Source organism: Chenopodium album, chromosome 13 (genome assembly GCF_948465745.1).
Source record: "Chenopodium album chromosome 13, dcCheAlbu1.1, whole genome shotgun sequence".
Classification (NCBI taxonomy): domain Eukaryota; kingdom Viridiplantae; phylum Streptophyta; class Magnoliopsida; order Caryophyllales; family Amaranthaceae; genus Chenopodium; species Chenopodium album.
In genome coordinates, this window is record NC_137846.1 from 40,246,265 (window position 1) to 40,264,299 (window position 18,035).

General features: G+C 33.9%; 2 protein-coding genes across 3 annotated transcripts; one reads left to right on the forward strand and one right to left on the reverse strand.

Moving 5' to 3' along the window:
• Positions 1-10,628: 10,628 nt before the first annotated feature.
• LOC145576647 (receptor-like serine/threonine-protein kinase At1g78530) lies at positions 10,629-13,342 on the forward strand. Of its 2 annotated transcripts, none has more exons than XM_081634367.1 (6): positions 10,629-10,848; positions 11,300-11,342; positions 11,418-11,756; positions 12,077-12,331; positions 12,416-12,549; positions 12,836-13,342. In XM_081634367.1, exons 3-6 carry the CDS (start codon positions 11,426-11,428, stop codon positions 13,052-13,054), a joined length of 939 nt encoding a protein of 312 aa, XP_081490493.1. In that variant the 5' UTR covers positions 10,629-10,848; positions 11,300-11,342; positions 11,418-11,425; the 3' UTR covers positions 13,055-13,342. The 2 variants fall into 2 exon arrangements, with proteins under 2 accessions (XP_081490493.1, XP_081490492.1); XM_081634366.1 differs by having other exon boundaries at positions 10,630-10,848; positions 11,199-11,342; positions 12,836-13,341.
• A 197-nt stretch (positions 13,343-13,539) lies between these two features.
• Positions 13,540-16,797, reverse strand: LOC145576648 (fatty-acid-binding protein 3, chloroplastic-like). The gene is made up of 5 exons (XM_081634368.1): positions 16,501-16,797; positions 15,711-15,812; positions 14,312-14,467; positions 14,005-14,219; positions 13,540-13,911 (listed from the first exon to the last, which is right to left on the reverse strand). Exons 1-5 carry the CDS (start codon positions 16,718-16,720, stop codon positions 13,756-13,758), a joined length of 849 nt encoding a protein of 282 aa, XP_081490494.1. The 5' UTR covers positions 16,721-16,797; the 3' UTR covers positions 13,540-13,755.
• Between the last annotated feature and the right edge of the window lie 1,238 nt (positions 16,798-18,035).

An 18,035-nucleotide genomic window follows, 5' to 3' on the forward strand; every position in this document is an offset into this window, starting at 1 on the left:
GGTGGGTTTTATAAGGACTAAGGAGGAAGACAAAGAGAGCGTAAATCAAAGTTAACGGCTATATTAAGCTACTTATTTGATTCAATGAGTGTGCCGTTATTCGCCTACTAACGACTTTTTAGGTGGATTATATAATTACACTTTGGTTACCATTTACGAAGAGCGTAACTCATAAGTCTCGTTATTTCACGTCATCTAGACATATGGAAAACTACAACTTTAATTTAATTAGGGTGGCTAATTTGCGATGTATATAGCTAATTATCTTTGGAGAGTTTTTTTAATCTATTTTTATAATAGGGCGGCTTAAGCGCGCGATGCATGTAATGGAGTTAGCTCTTATAGAGAAATTGTATTGACATGTATTTACACCTTTGGTTTTAGTGGTAGACCTGCTAGTTTTAATACGTACTATTTGGCTTATGTGCCTATGTGGAGACTTTGTAAAAGTATAAAAAAAGCCACCAAAATCTTTTAAGACAATTATTTTTTGAAACCCTCAAAAGTTGGACACTGTTATTTCAAAATTATTATTAAATAAAAGTTTGACACTGTTATTTCAAAATTATTAGTAAATAATATTTAATTGATTTACATCCCTTCATATCTTAAACTATTGTTAGTTTAGAACTCTTAATTGATGTGCATGATTCAATAATATCTAGTGTGTTTTTCTTCAAATGAATTTTTTTTGAGCTCTGGTCATATAGAGTAATAATATGTGAATTGTTCGTTTTAGCTATAAACTTAATAAACTAAGTTCTTTATTATTTTACGACCATCTAATATCTATATCTAATATAAATCAATAACTACTTAGTTATATTTTTTCTTATAAATTCTCTTCATAATTAATACTCTATACCAGTTTTTTTTTTTTCCTTGATTTGAGGATTTTTAAGTTCTTTACACCTCTTGATAACATCTGCTTAAATATCACTATTTAATATGAATCTCATTCAAATTCCATAACGTTATTTATGTGGCATCAAACAATGTCAATTCAAAAGCTAATTAACCTTAACAATAGTGTTGCAATTAAAGGACAATAAGATTGTAAATAAGAAGTGCAACCATGAAGGAGTAAAAATAAATAGTCTCTTGGTAATAAAGAGTCTCTTCGTAAATACAATTTTTTTTCTTTTTAAATAATAATAATGACATATAAAGTATAATTTTTATATTAAAAAAAGCATTGTAAATACATTTTTTTTATTTTACATAATAATAATAATAATAATAATAATAACATATGAATTATAATTTTTATATTAAAAAAAAGCATTACAAGTTTTTTGTTAAAAAATTTCTTTGAATTAATTAATGATATGTTTAATGAAAAAAAAACATTAAATATATTAATGAGAGCAAACATATTAATGAGGGTAAAAAAGTAATTACACATTTTTGTACATATTTTTTAGGGATATATTTGGTAGCACACTATTCCTAAGAGTTTATCTTCTACTTTTTATAAGGTAGGGATACATATAACTCAATGGGAAGATATGATTCCGCCACGTGTCATCATAACTTGGCAGATGATGTGGCGCCACATTGTTTCTTCAGTAATTCTTATAACCCCCAATTTAAGAGGATGTTTAAGGTAATTAATCACCACCATTATTCTCTTGATAAATAACTCTCATAACCCCTATTTAAGAGGGATGTTTAAGGTGATTATTCACCTCCCTTAGTGCTTGAGATTCTTTTTCTATGTTCTTTCACGTTTCTCTATAAGTAAAAGAAGCTTTTTTTTTTTTTTTTTTTTTTTTTTTTACTTGACTCAACCCTTCCACCCAAAAGTGTCTTTGTGTGGAAGTGATGTGTTAATCTTAGGGTTCGTGCCGGAGAATACAATTGAGCACCTTGGTTGCGCCGGAAATTCGTTTTCTAGTCAGTGATTTGCATCACGACACACCGATATTGTTCAATTGTTTGTGAGATTATCTTTTTGATCTTACTTAAATATTTATATATTGTTTGTACTAGACTACTCATTTATTTACAACAAATGTAACTAATTTAATCTACATGTATTTTATCACATAATTTTTTTTATAAAGCTTTTATAATATACATATAATGACCCAGGTATTGCCCGGGCCAAAAACTAGTTTAATCTTATATCACAATTTTAGTTGTTGGTAGAACTAATGAGGGATATAAACAAATATTTTTAGGAGAATAAATGTGTGCAAACTATTGTTAAGAGTTTTAAAAAAGACAATTTTCATTAATAAAGGTAAATAAGTATATTTATATTTTAGAGGATATAATTATCTAAACACTATTTATAAAAGTTAATCCAAACTTTTTAAAAGGTAGGGATATTTTTTTATTTTTTTTTTGTTCCACCCGGTTTTTCCTTTAGATTAATTCGGATTTGAGGCTTAGTTATGAGTGTTTTAGGCTCCAATCCCCTTCCAATTGTTGTTGCGGGGGATTGAACACATGTTCTCCCAAGTCCCTACCAAGTGCAGGCCTCAACCACCATTGCACCAACAACGACCAATTGGTAGGTCGAGATTTTTTCATATGTCATCTAACTAATTTTCACATGAGTCGAATCTACTTGTTTTAATATAATGAAACATCTACTTTCCCTCTCACATTTTAACTAGACTAGATGAAATATCCAATGACCTATGTCCGGCTCATTATGAATCATACAATATCTCCTCTAAAAACTAATTGAAATGGATTATAAGGGTATATGAATGAATTAGTAATGCATTCCTACAAGCTACTGATTATTATGAGAATCAAAGTTGACCTAATGGTTAGAGGAGCTCCTTCCATTCCTACGAGAAGGGTTCAATTCTCACCCTAAACAAGTGAGATTTCTAATTTCCCCAATAAAATTATTCTCCTCCCTTTAAATAAATAAATAAATTCCTACGAAGTAATATATATTTTTATGTCTCATCACTACCCAAACAAGTCAATGGACTAAAATTCGGCAACACCGATGTGGTCATGCTCCTTGCTAATTTACATGTTAAGATTTGTTGAATAATTCTCAATTTTCACATTAGGTTTAATTAGTTTTCAACGACAAACTACTAGGTCTTATATGTTGGATCGCAAACTTTATGAAAGGATGTGCTCAAAAGTATAATAATTTTAATAAGAAGGCAAAGGCATTGGGAAAACAAAAATAAAAGGAAGGAAAGTATGAATTGAGATTCTCTAAGCACGTTCAAGTTGAACGGATACATGACATTCTTCTTTGTTTCATTCTACATTTATATGTTTTCTTTGCTTAAGTATGCCAGACAAATGTAAATGTGTCAAAAACTGACTCGATCTCACTAAATTTGACCTAATATAAAAATAACTTGATTTATTAAAATTTAACCTAAATAGACACAATGATGTAACATGTTTCAAACTCAAACTAGACTTCGATTAAATCAGACCCAATAACTCAAATAAAGGGCGAGTTACTAGCATATCGTTAAAAAATTTAAGTAGATTAGGTTAATGTTAGACTGTTGTATATGGTCATGTGGGTTAGGCTAGTGTCAATGCCAAATGCAAATGTAAAGTGCTAAAGTGTGTTGTTTGCAGGGCAAGATTTTAAAAAGATGATTCTAACTACTGAATTGCTATTTGACGACATAAAAATACTCAAGCTGACATTATTAATGAACATATTACCCTTACTTTCAAATGTTATTACATCCTCACCCATTATTACCTTCAAACTACAAATTCGGACCATCACACCACAACACATACACTGCCACCACCACTAACACCCCGGCCACCGTCACCACCACCACCAACACCATATCGCCGGAGGTTGGTTAAATAGTTGTAGGAAATAGTATTAGTTTATCGCCGGTAACTATTACAGACATCTGTGGGAGATGTCTTAACCATGGTAAGGACGTCTCCTACAGATGTCCTATCCGTGGGAGGGACATCTTCGATAGATGTCCCTAATGTGCTAAGACATCTCCCACAGATGTTCCTTACATGATAGGGATATCTTGCACAGATGTCCTTTACGTGGAAGGGACATATTCGGCACATATTAGATGCAAAATTATTTATTTTTACTATTTATGAAAAATCGAATTAGATGTAAAACATTAATTTTGATTAATTGACTAATTATTTTCGAAATATTTAAAAAAACGAATTTTAAATAAATTCAAAAAAAATATCGGTGGACATATGAAGGAGATGTCTGTAGGGGTGAGCAAAAAAAATGGTTACCCGGTCCCAGAACCGATTTGGACCCGGCGGGTCCAGACCTGGAACTAGTCCCATCGGTTTCGGTTCCGGGTCCGAAAATTAGGAACCGGTTGTAACCGGTTTCGGTTCCAATTCTTGAAAAATTGGACCCGGTACCCGGTGGGTACCCGGAACCTGTTCTTCAAGTCATCTGAAATTTTGGAAACAAATGAAATATTGGGCCTTTTTTGTTATTACCAGCCCACTTACTCACAACCCACTCACAACCCATTCATCTTATAAGGAGTACTTATTATTAAAACCCTAAAACTACTCTTCGCCGGCCACTAAATGCACCATCTTCACAAATTTCACTAGCCACTATCATCTAATAATTCATCAACCACCCTTTTCCAAATTCTTAGATCTATATCAAATTCTTAATTATTATTATTTTTTTTTACGAAAAACATATTATGAACTTGTTCTCTCTTACAAGTTCTCATTCATGGCATCTGAGGAAGTCGGAACCACCACCACATCAACGAAGAACACACCAATGTTAAGAGAACGAGAGAAGAGGTAATAGTTAAAGGCGGTGACCCAAAGAAGAAGCCTGATTATATGTTAAATTATAATTTATATAGATTATTTGACTCATACTTATTTGGTAATGTATAATTCATGTATTGGTTAGACTATAGATCTAATTTGTTCATATCAATATTGTGGAAATTTTCTATGGTTTCAAGTTTTTTTAATGGCTGGTCAAATTTTCTATGGTTCTGGAACCGATACCCACCGGTTCCGGTTCCGGGTCTAAAATTTTGGGACCTGGTTGATACTGCTTCCGGGACCAGTTCCAAAATTTTAGACCTGGTACTAACCGGTTCCGGGACCGGGTCCTTAGTTTTTGACCGGGTACCCGGTTTTGTTCACCCCTAGATGTCTCTACCGTGGTAGGGACATCACCGACAGATGTCCTTACCAACGGAAGAACATCTATAACAGATGTCCCCCACGTGGTGGAGACATCTGAAGGTGATGTCTCTAACTTGGTAGGGACATCTCTGACAAATGTCTCCACCACGTTGAGGACATCTCTGACAGACGTTCATAACCAACAAAAAAAAAAAAAACTTGCCGGTGCGGTTGCCGGCATTTTATCCCATTGTTGCTTCCCTTGACGAGACATGACGGTGGTGGCGTCTATCTCGCGATCCCCTTGATCGACGGAGATCGGCCGGTGTTATGTGGTGGGCTGTTGTCGTCGTGAAGAGGTTGTTGTCGTTTAGGTTGTGATGTTGTTGTGGGTGGTGGTGTTGTCGGTGGTGGCGGCTTGGTGAACAGTGTGAAGGAGATGGTGGTGTTATGAGGTAGATTGAATTAAGGAGAATGGATTAGTTACAAGGGTGTGTACTATGTAGGTCATTTATAATGTCGCCATGAGTATTTTTATTTCGTCAAATAGTAACTCCAAACTAACTATTAGAGCATAATAGGAGCTAGCCATAATCTTTTAAGTCAAGAGGACCGAAAAGGGCGCACCTCTAGTGTACCAGCTATTGTGCCCACGGTAAAGGTAATGTTAATATCATATTAATAACACCACACAACAAAATTTCGTGTTTATACCGGCTGAAATTACAGACCAAAGGTGATAACGATCGGTAATTTTAAATTTACTGATTGATTTAAAATCGGTCGGGAATTATCGACCAATATTAATTCAGTCAGAAAATACCAACCATTTTGTAGTTCGCAAATAGCGACCTGTCATTCATTTCAGTCGGTACTTACTGACCAACGTTAGTTCGGTCGATAAATCTTTTAAAACGGTAGGTAAAATTTTGCCAACCCACTATTAGTCGGTAAATAAAAAATTACAACCAATTCTTTACTGCTCGGCTATTACTGACAAATTTCAGTCGGTAAAACTTTTAGCGATCGATTTAAAAGATTTACCGGCCGACAAATTAGTCGGTGAAATGGTATTTTCTTGTTGTGCCACTCTTTATATATATATAAGTGAAGGGGAGGGTGAATGGGTGATGTAGATGTTCTCGTAATAATAAACAAATTTGCCCATTATTGTTTTTCAAATACTACTAAACTCAAAGTTTTATAAATTGGTTTTCCTTGAACAACTTTAATACAGAGTACATTGGTTGAAATAGGCTTACCAAACAACACATGTAAGTGTTGTTCCACATTGAGAAATCTTAGCTAGAGAGAGTTAAACATTTATAAAGCTAAAGGGCTACTCCTCCTATTGTCATGTGATTTTGGAATGAAACCTTTTAGAGTTGTGAAGTGGACTATTTCTCTCTTGGTAGCGGGTGCGACAAACCCTGCTTTAACATGGTATCACAGCGAGGTTCATGATTTGGGACCTTTAATGGCTGTAATGCAATGTATTGTGGGTTAAAATTGAATGACCCTATGAAACATCACATGTGACAGAATTGAAGGGACCTTACATGTGAGAGCGAGTGTTGAAGTAGGATTGCAAAACAACACATATAAGGGTCTGTTCTCTTCAGATTATTTTCAGTTCAGTTCAGTTCTTAATTTCCTTCTCTCATAAAATATTCAGTTCAGTTCAGCTTCAATAAGTTCAGTTCAGTCCATTTCAGCTCAGTTAAATCAATCAGAACATGCCTTAAGTGTCTCACATTGAGAAGTCAAGGAGAGTTAAATACTTTATAAGGCTAAATAAGAGGCTACTCCTCCTATTGTCATACTTTCTCTACATAGAGAGAATGATATTCATGCATATCTTTATTAATTCAACTATTGACCTTAATGCCAAGAATCACACTAGTTATCTCATATTCTCATTATTTCGAATTTCCATCTTGACTTATATACAAATAGAGACTGATCTTAAAAAAAAAAAAAAAAAAAAAAAAAAAAAAAAAGAGGTGTTATGATGATCAATCTAGCACATTATTAATATCAATGCTAATCACAGTAAATACACACATAAATCAAATCAATTCCTTAACCAAGGGTGTTTCTGAGCATGTGTAGGATAGTCGATCACACAAGGCCCTTTAAGTAAAACTATTATAAAAGGGCACTAGTTTTGAAATTTACTTATACAAAGTAAAAAGAAAATTTGTTAATCAATAATCTATTCTTCAATTTTATCATTAAATTTATAATTTAGTAATATATGTTTTCTTACATAAATGATTTTAGGGCTCAATTTAACAAAATTACAACGGGCTACTTTTAATGTTAGCATTTATAGCCCCACCTCCGTCCTTAACATGCAAAGAATAAAATCAATTTATCAAATTACCAAGAACTAGGTGCTTGCACTTGACCCCCACATAACCTCTCAAGTCCACTCACCAGATGTACCCCAAGACCAGGGGTAATATGTAGCATAATAGACATACTATCTAATATTCTGTTCCTTTAAGCTTCTGAGCATGGTAGATTTCAACAGAGTAGAGTAGTAGTTACCTTGTTGTTGTTGTTGTTATTGTTGTTGTTATTGTTGTTGTTGCAGTTGTTGTTGTTGTTGTTGTTGTTGTTTAATTGTAATAATTATTCACTGTCGTTATAATTATTGTTACTATTATTATTATCGATGGGGAAAGTATTGTGTAGAACGGACTCACGTGAGTCCAATCATACAAACCGAAAAAAAAAAAATTTAATTGTCAGAAATTAGATAATAATGGCTAGATATTAGATTATAAGTGTCAGAAATTAGATAATAATGGTTAGATATTAGATTTCTTTTGTTTGATAATAGGTTATATAGGTCAGGTATTAGATTTCTTTTGTTCGATGTATAATAGGTTATATTGGTCAGGTATTACATTTCTTTTGTTTGATAATATATTAGTATGGTCGGGTATTAGATTTATTTTGTTTGATAATAGATTATATTGGTCAGGTATTAGCTTCTTTTTGTTTGATAATAGACAATATTGGTCAGGTATTAGCCAGAATATCACAAATTCGAAAGATGTTAACATAAATACATTTGTGTGTAAGCATGTCATGGTATCTGATTGGAAATATCTAAGTTGTTAAGCCATGAAAATCTTATGTTGTTGCAAGGGTTGTTTGTTAACAATGATCTATGTGTTTACATTGTGCTGGCAGCTGCAGGTGGAAGTTGTAATGAACTGGTTTTCAGGGTTTATATCAATGGGTCCTTCTTCCACAGCGGCGAAGAGCGGCCATGGTTGAGAAATGGGGTGAAGATTGGAGGAGAGAGAGTGGATTGAAGTGGGTTTGTGGAGGAATGTGAGGGGGAGGGTCGCCGATCACCGACAGGGGACTAGGCAGTGGGAGTGGGTGGGAGATGAAGGTGTGCATTATAAACCGGACTCACGTGAGTCCGTTCTACGCAAAATTTTCTCTTATCGATGTTACTTTTTTTTTTTTTTAAAAGATTACCGATGTTACTAATGTAGTAGCTTTTTAATTTTTTTTTTTATATTTTTATTATTTTTATTTCTAATGTAGTTTTTAATTTGCTAATGTAGTTCTTAATAAAGAATTGAAATTACTATTTCCTTTGGGAAAAAAAAAGAAGTTATTGCGTGAGGCTTGCCTCAAATATAACCACCCATTTTATGTATGATCAATATTATTAAGGAAATGAATGATACCATAGACATAATAGATGATACCATATAGACACAATAGATGATTTTATCTAGTCTATAAATGATTCATAGAACCGAAATTTGATATCATATAACTAATAGATACATGATTTGTCATGTTACTCCTTATTCATGTTCCTTTTGTTGGTTGATATGTTCTTCTTATTGCTTAATATGTTTATTTTGTTGGTTTATATGTTTGCTTTTGTTTGCTGATATATTTCATTTGTGCTAATATTTTTTTTTTTTTTTTAATTTCTAATATGCTCCTTTTGATACAATCAACTAACGATCCTCTTGCCCACTAACATCCCTAACTTGAATGCAAAGGACGGAGTCACTTAAAAACTATACAGATCTCTCATGAAGATATTAGGATTTGTGTAATTGTGTTCCTTGCTCGAGATGTTTCCAAAAAAATTGATCAAATATTACAAAAGCCGAAAAGGTTACATTTTTAAGAGAAAAGGAGAACGAAAACAAATAAAGGCCTGCCCGAACCATTCTCCAAAAGAAACATGGCTATGTCCAAACTATCGAGTGAACTCACCCAATCGGTCATTAACCAAAATAGCAAGATGCATTACTAGAATTTCCAAAAAAATCGATGTCGTAGAGCTTATTTCAAAAGGAAAAATCGAAATAAATAATCCACCTTTGTCTGAATTGAAAATAACAAACCCATCTTTTGATATTTACCAGGCAAACCCATCTTTTTATAATGAACCTTTTTACCTATACCCTGTTAAACAAGTTAAAATGTTTTAATTTTATTTTTTTAAAGCCATGTGTCGCTCAATAATTGGTCCAAATAAAAAAAGTTAAAAACAAAAACAAAAATATGTAAAAAAAGAAAAAAAAAACCCACCACCCACCCCCCAAGCCACCGCAAAACCCTAACCCTTATCCTAGCCCCAGCGAAAACCGGTCAGCCGCCACCCTAAACCCCCGAAAATGGCCATCCGAAACTCCCTTATACCAAATGCCACCCCCGAATTCACCCTTGACATAAATCCTACCCTCGAAACCACCATAAACTACCACAGTCACCGCCCTTAAAACCATCACAGCCAGCGAAAACCCCTCTCTAATCGCTGGAATCCCCCGAAACCTCCATCCCAGCACCGAAAAACACCACCCAACCTCCCTAACCACCCCAAAGACCCCACCATACCTCCTTAACCACCTCGAAATCTCCCTTTAACACCCTAAAAACCGGCTGTTTTTGGAGGTTAAGGAGGGCAGTCGGCCGATTTTGGTGGTGGATGGGGTAAAGGCTAAGGTTTCACGGTGTTGAGTTGGTGGCTGGAGTGTTTTTTTTTTTTTTTGGGGGGGGGGGGGGGGTTTGTATTAAAAAAATGAAATGCACCAATTAAGATTTGACATGTGGCATACAACCTACTAAATTCGGTCACCAACAGGTCAAGGTTCATTAAAAGAATATGGCATACAAAGGTGGTTTTGCCTTGTAAATAACAAATGGTGGGTTTGTTATTTTCAGTTCGAGTAAAGGTGTGATTATTTATTTCCATTTTTCCTTTGCAAAATCAATTACTCCACAATATACGATGCAACCGATTATACTGTGAAAGTACTCCGTATCAAACCCCTACGGGCAAATCTGAAATATGGAGTATTGAGTTATGACTATCATGAAATGCAGGTGATGAATCAACAAAGTGGAAGGGACTATAATGTCAACAAAAGCCGAAAGGACAAACACAAGGTACTGCACCCTGCTGTTATATTCCCTACGTACAGTTACACTTCATGTGATGTACCAAAATTAATCAAACTCATGACAAATCAAACCCAATCACATTCTCTTTAGTTTTATCCACCACTTTTTCTTTTTCAAAAAGATACACATTACGGAAGAAATCAGGTGCCATTCTTCCTCTTTTTCTTCTCCATTCATCGATATTCAGCATCAGTAACAATCTAGCCCAACGTGGTACGCGCAGCGCCTTCCTGATAGTTTTGGTGTTAAAACAGTTTCATAGCAGGTTTGTACGAGCTGACGGACCAGGTAACATTTTTCTATTTACATCCTTACCCCAGTTCCCTCTTTTAGGCAAAACATTCGAATTCTGGGTTAATCTCGAGATATGCATACTGTGCTGGTATGTCACAACCCGACTGACGTTCACATATCTCAGAACAAACTGATGTTCACATATCTCAGAAAAAACTTCGGCTTTCCAATGATATGGAGAACCAACAACATTTTACAAATTCAGTGATTCAATTGTGAGCTCATATTTGAATTGCAGTCTGACACTTCATTAGAAACTTTCTGAAATAATCTTCAGATCCGACTGTAGCAAATTCTCATCAGAATATTAGTTTTTTGACTTCTAAAACTTGTACTGTTTATAGGTTTTCAAATGAGCAATGCAAAAACAATAACCCTGTACATTACAATAAGTTGTCTTGCATTTGTAACTTCGAAGATCATAATATCTATTCTTCTCTACAAGAAATGGAAGCGAAAGCATATATCAGTTCAAGACAGCTACTCAGGTACGATCTGAACTTTGAAAACGAATGTTCTTGACTTTTCCTGATAAACATCTTACAAGACAGTAAAAAAAACAGGTGGAAAAATGGTGATGTTCAGGCCTTCAAGTACAAAATCACTAAAGGCAGATGCATTGTTAAAGAAGGCGCTCAAGTTAAGCAACAAGGATATTATTGGCTCTGGAGGTTACGGGACTGTGTATAAACTAAGCATGAATGAAGAAAGATTATTTGCAGTAAAGAGGCTTAACAGGGGAAGTGTAGACCGAGACCGTGGTTTTGAGAGAGAATTAGAGGCAATGGGTGATATAAAGCACAGAAACATTGTTACTCTCTATGGATATTACACTTCACCACAATATAATCTTCTCATATATGAGTTAATGCCCAATGGAAGTCTGGATGCATATCTACATGGTATGTTCATAACCAACTTAAATTACACGTTTTGCTTCATTTTTATTTATCAGTTTGAATTTTTCGGAAAACACGAGGCATACTTTAGAAACATTTCATACTTTACAGTGATTTTTAAATAAAATTTTGAAAACATCACTTCCTTATCAGTTTCAAGTTTTTGGAAAACACGAGGCATACTTTAGAAACATTTCATACTTTACAGTGATTTTTAAATAAAATTTTGAAAACATCATTTCCAAATTAGAACATACAAACTCAAGTTTAAAGCAAACATCTCAAAATTAGAATAACTGTTAATGTATTATTTTATGATATAGGTAGATTCAAAAATAAGAAGCTTTTAGACTGGTCTTCAAGATACAAAATCGCATTAGGAGCAGCAAGAGGAATAGCATACCTTCACCATGACTGTATACCTCACATCATCCACAGAGATATAAAATCGAGCAACATCTTGCTGAACGAAAATTTTGAGGCTCAGGTTTCTGACTTTGGGCTAGCTACTTTCATGGAACCCGATAAGACTCATGTATCCACCATTGTTGCTGGAACTTTTGGCTATTTGGCCCCAGGTACTGAAACCTTTCGGGGTACTTCCTTTTGCTAAATTTTGGAAAGAGTCATATGTTGATCAAAATATTTAAACACTTCCACAGAATACTTTGATACAGGGAAAGCAACAGCAAAAGGGGATGTTTATAGCTTCGGTGTTGTGTTGTTGGAGCTTTTGACAGGAAAAAAGCCCATGGATGAAGCGTTTGTTGAGGAGGGAACAAAGCTGGTCACCTGGGTAAGCCTTCAATTCTATGTTTGCTTTGATTTTAATACACTCCAATATGAAGTAATTTAAGCTAAAATAACATCAAAACTCTAAAGCATATTTTACAGCCACAAATACTCCATAGCACTTCTTCTGTTGCATACTTGCATGTCAGTATTTGTGGTAGTAACTCACATCAATAATGCTCCGCACAGTGATAGGCTTGATAAGATCACATAAAGAGCTAAAAACAAAGATTAAGTTTTAGTCTTCTGATGCTAAAAGCAGCTATCGATAATTGTTAACTGATGAGCAGGTAAAGGCAGTTGTCCAGGAAAAGAGAGAAGAGCAAGTGCTAGACAGTAGCTTGGAGTCCTGCTCCATCAACGAAGTAAATTCCGTTTTCAGCATTGCATTAATGTGCTTAGAGTCAGAGCCATTTAAGAGACCAAATATGGCTGAAGTTGTCAAAATGCTAGAAAAGGCAAAACCAGATAGAAAGGTTTCAGATGTTTCATCAGATACTCATGTATAAAAGTAATAGAAATCAGTGTTGAGCATTTGTAGTTTCTAGTATCAATTAATTGCAGAAGTAGACAATAAAGGTTCAATCATCACTTGGTACAGGTTCAAACTTGTCATGAAAAAGATAAATAATACAAAGTAGGAAAGAAGTTGGATTTTATGGCCACAGAGCACAGTTTTTGAGCAACAGGCACGACAGAAATGATACACGGATTTTTAGGAAACATGAAGGGTAGCCTGTCACAGAGAAATGTGTAGCCACCACAAGGTTATAATCATGTAGAAATGGCACATTGTAAGTGAAACAAGACCAAGCAGCAAGTGGTAATAAGATCAAACACATATTGTGAAAAACATCTCGATCTCAATTGAAATCAATTAGTAAAAAAGGATCAAATTCATTTAATACTTTTTTTTGAAACATCAAATTCATTAAAAATCAAAGCACGCTTATTTAATTTCTATACCATGGACCAATGTTTACAATGAAGGAGATAAACAGAAAAATGGATATGGAATTCAAGATAAACCAATCAACTGCTTGGAAATCTATTGAACAAGACAATAAACAAAACAAAATCAACATCAAGAGATCTAATAATATCTAAATCAAGGGTTTCAAGAGCACAAGATTATCAAAGGCAAACCCTTGCTAGGAAATTTTAAAATCACGGTTTCGGCTAGAGTGCTAGAGCTTTCACAGTGCAGTTACTACAAGGTGGTTGCCAAACCATTGGCAACAGAAGACTTTAAGGTAGGAGAAACTGGAGATTCTCCAAAGAACACATCAAAAAGGGCTTTTGTGACATTCATCGACTCAATTGTGGCATCTACTTTTGTTGGTACCCCATTCAGTGACACAGACACCTGTTAAACAAATAAAACCCAACCTTTTCAGCAACCCCCAACAGAAAAAGTGAGGGGAAACTTCTTTTCTCAAAGTACAACAGATATACTTACCATCATCTTGGATGGCTCAAGCCAAGTAAGAAGAATCAAAGTGCCTTTTTTAAGAGATAGTGCTTGGAAGATACTACGGAAAGTTGAAAGAGCTGATTCATCAACAGGAGTCGGTTTCTTTATTCTTGGAGAAATAGCTTCATCCAAAGCATCCCAAAATGTTTTTCCATCGACATCTCTTACTAAAGCAATCTGCAATGATTTCTCCAAGGATGCTGTACAAGAGATAATTTAAATTAGAATTGACCTTGTGCAACCCCCTCTCATTAGTGTACAATCTACAAACCCATTTAATTGATTTCATTACATTGGTATATAGATTGGAACAAGGCTGGATCCTGTTCAACTTCAGGTTTTGACTTTCCTTTCCAAGGACTCAATTCATTCGGCATAGATGGATTCATATAAAGTCCTGCTGCATACACTTTTACTCCAATAATCGCAAAAACTTTTTCCCTGTAGCCTGAATTTCATTGCAAACAAAAATGAATCGACAATGTTGATCATCTCACCTAAAAGAAAAATAGGAAAGTATTAAATGACATTGGCTACTTAAAAAAGTTGATAAAACTCAAAACCAGCCGAAGTGCACAGATAGATCTCATTCTATTATCTTGACAATTGATTTTAGATAGAGAGGAATCTCAACTTGCATTGAAAAAGAGCTGGAAAAAAACTGTCAGTACTAGAGAAATGCTATGTATGATACAGAGTAACATAATTGCTATAATAGACAGCTATTTACTAGGATAGTAGGATGACATTATATTCTACACCCAATCATCTAAAACAAAGTCAAGTGATGAAGTGATGAACAAAGGGCTGTTACTGGATTTGCCTTTTAGCTGTCTGCTAGTCTTTATTGTTCTGCTACTTCAGTTGCCAAGTTATCAATAGTGAGTTACTGGATTGAATTAGTGAATTAATCTCTACCATTACCCCGGTGAGATAAACCTGTATATGTTATGGGCTAGCAACTACAATGTTGTGCATTAGCAGTCTTCAAAAGTCCAAGATCTGGCAGATGAATGTATCAGGTCAGTTTCAAATTCTAAAATTTTGAATTAAGGTTTGAACAGTTATGTGTTAAATTCATAGTCCTTTTCAAATGAGCATCTAGATTCAAGGGCAGGTTGGATTCAGGTTTTACAGTAGGTCAACTTTAGATTATTCTGCTCACATACTTGTACTACATTTGTAATTTAGAAAAATGCAAATTTGATTTTCGATTATAAGAAATTATTAAAGGCTTCAAGCAATTCAACATGTGATCTACCTTCTACAGAAACTATAAAATTAAATTTCGCTTAATAAGAAATTTAACATATGGTTGGAAATTATACACAGCTGCTAGGTCTCCTATGGATCCTCTTTAAAATCAGAATAAAGATAAAGCATCGTGCCATGTACATTATGTTTAATGTCAGACCCACATTGTTGCTGGTAGGAAGTAATGTCTTCCATTGCTCATCATCAAAATAAGATATGAACTAAGCACCTGCCCTTGTGAATTATGTTAATGTCAGATTCACAATGTACTGGTAGGAGGCAGCTTTAACATCACTGCTTCATGCTTGTCTCCGAGACGGAGAATTAATCAGAAATTGAGAATTGAGAATTGAGAAAAATGGATGTTCCAAGAAATAGCATTTATCATGTAATGTTCATTTTGATATAGCAAATGAAAGATAAAAAACTCAGCATACCAGTTCCAACCAAAGACAAGGAAGTCGAACAACCAGGGATATTTAAAGACTTCGGGAATTTCACACGGGTTGCAGGTTCCTCTGCACATTCTGCATTCGCAACTGCATGGTAGTTTAAAACATAAGAGCAAGTCAGCATCTTAATGTCAATTTGGTGAGAAGAGCAATAGAAGCTGTATAACACGAAACGGAGTAGTTTTCTCTGCCTCCTTTGCTTGCTTCCATTATTTCCTGTTCACACTTTGAGCACTTTAAGTTGAACTTTGTTTTTAAAATTTATATTTTGAAATTACACATCAAGGCAAATCAAACAAGATCGATCATACATGAATTTGTTTTCTTTCTTATCTACCAATGAATACTCATTATCGTTTGTCTCTTTATAAATGAAATATTCTAAATAGGACGAACTAAAAGAAATGGATTGAGTAATGAGTAGTGTTATAAAAAAAAGCACAAAATTTCACCAAGGGCTAGTTTATAATTTATCAACCACCTTCTATGTAATGCTAATTCATAAATTTGGCACAACAATTAACAGCATTTCCAATACCAAAAATTTTCCCAAATTCAGCAATAATTTATTAAGTACACAAAATTCAAAGGAATTTTAAAATAAACCAACAAGATTAACAATATAATAAACACCCACTAAAATTGAAACACTGCATTTGCTCATAACTCAATTAACAGCAATATAATCAGTACTATTCAATTTCAATGAAGAAATTCAAGTAAATATTAAGCTAAAAAAATATAAAAAATAGCCAATTAAGCATAAAAATTATACCAGAAGATGATGCAGAAGCCTTGGGAACGAAAAGGGTGCTGAATTTCTTGCCATTTTGGAGAGAAAAATGGTGGGATTTTGTTGATAATTTAGAGAAAATGCAGGATTTTTGGGGGTAAATGAAATTATGATTAATTTGTGAAAGAAAGGTTTTGGATTTGAATTGAAAAGGAGAGATAGTGAGTGTGGCTGAAGAAGAATGAGCAATTGACACCGCCATTTCGCCGATCCCAATTCGCCAATTTTGTTTAGTGTTTATACAATAGTGACCACGTAGGCTAGAGTGTACGTATGCATTTATGAATGTTATTCAGAAAATTAGATTTAACAACAAATTTAGGTGTTGTCATAAAAGGACAACAAATTTAGGAGAAAACTAACCCGATTTTAAATTAATTCGAAAAAAATTCGATTAAGATTTCGATTTGTGTGGACAATTGGACATAATAATATAGCATCAGTCATATTATAAAAATAAACTCGATTCGTATCCAACCGACCTCACTGAACCCGTCCTAATTACCTGAATTTACATCTTTAGGTAAATTAATATAAGTTCGTCGAGCAACTTCTTCTATGTAAAATGTTGGAATTGAAATTATTTCTATGTATCTGTCAGTTTGGAAACTAATTTCTCATATGCGTTGCACATTGTACCTAATTCTAATTGAGAGTTTTTAAGTGTTAGTCATAAAATTTAACTCACATAAGGTATTTTTAATATAAGCTGATATAAAAATAAAGAATAAAACAAATAAAGAAATAACTATAGAATGAAAATAAACAAGGAAAAGAAATAACGAAAAATAAACTCGATTCGTATCCAACCGACCTCACCGAACCCGTCCTAATTACCTGAATTTACATCTTTAGGTAAATTAATATAAGTTCGTCGAGCAACTTCTTCTATGTAAAATGTTGGAATTGAAATTATTTCTATGTATCTGTCAGTTTGGAAACTAATTTCTCATATGCGTTGCACATTGTACCTAATTCTAATTGAGAGTTTTTAAGTGTTAGTCATAAAATTTAACTCACAGAAGGTATTTTTAATACAAGCTGATATAAAAATAAAGAATAAAACAAATAAAGAAATAGCTATAGAATGAAAATAAACAAGGAAAAGAAATAACGAAATAAAATCTACTGAATTTATAAATAAGTGAAAATAGAATATATATTTTTTTAAAAACTAAGTAGTAAGGAATTAACTATAGTAATAGAATGGTAAATTTACAAATTTACTCTTCTCCTAGTAAATTTACAAAATTGCCCATTTTCTTGTTAGCTGCTATGATTTTGCACTTCTTTTCCTAATTGCCTCTTTTCTTTGCCACCTAAGGTTAGGCCCTATTTGGCAAGAAGCGTTTTAGGTAGCGGTTAGCGTTAGAACCAAGTCAAAACACTAGTAGGCAGAAAAGAAATATGAGTGTTTTGTAGGATAGCATTTTATGTATTTGTTAGTGGAAGAGGTAGCGTTTTTAATTTGTAGCTTTTCTCAAACGTTTATCATGTTAGTTGATGCAAAAGCAATC

What these genes read in the sequence shown, in the direction of transcription:
- LOC145576647 (XM_081634366.1), top strand. Translation starts at nt 11,207, where the DNA reads ATGAGCAATGCAAAAACAATAACCCTGTACATTACAATAAGTTGTCTT. An exon ending in AGTTCAAGACAGCTACTCAG is followed by an intron (nt 11,343 to 11,417) that starts GTACGATCTGAA and finishes TAAAAAAAACAG; the next exon opens with GTGGAAAAATGGTGATGTTC. An exon ending in TCTGGATGCATATCTACATG is followed by an intron (nt 11,757 to 12,076) that starts GTATGTTCATAA and finishes TTTATGATATAG; the next exon opens with GTAGATTCAAAAATAAGAAG.
- LOC145576648 (XM_081634368.1), bottom strand. Translation starts at nt 16,720, where the DNA reads ATGGCGGTGTCAATTGCTCATTCTTCTTCAGCCACACTCACTATCTCT. An exon ending in GGCTTCTGCATCATCTTCTG is followed by an intron (nt 15,813 to 16,500) that starts GTATAATTTTTA and finishes ACTACCATGCAG; the next exon opens with TTGCGAATGCAGAATGTGCA. An exon ending in GTTCCAATCTATATACCAAT is followed by an intron (nt 14,220 to 14,311) that starts GTAATGAAATCA and finishes TCTCTTGTACAG; the next exon opens with CATCCTTGGAGAAATCATTG.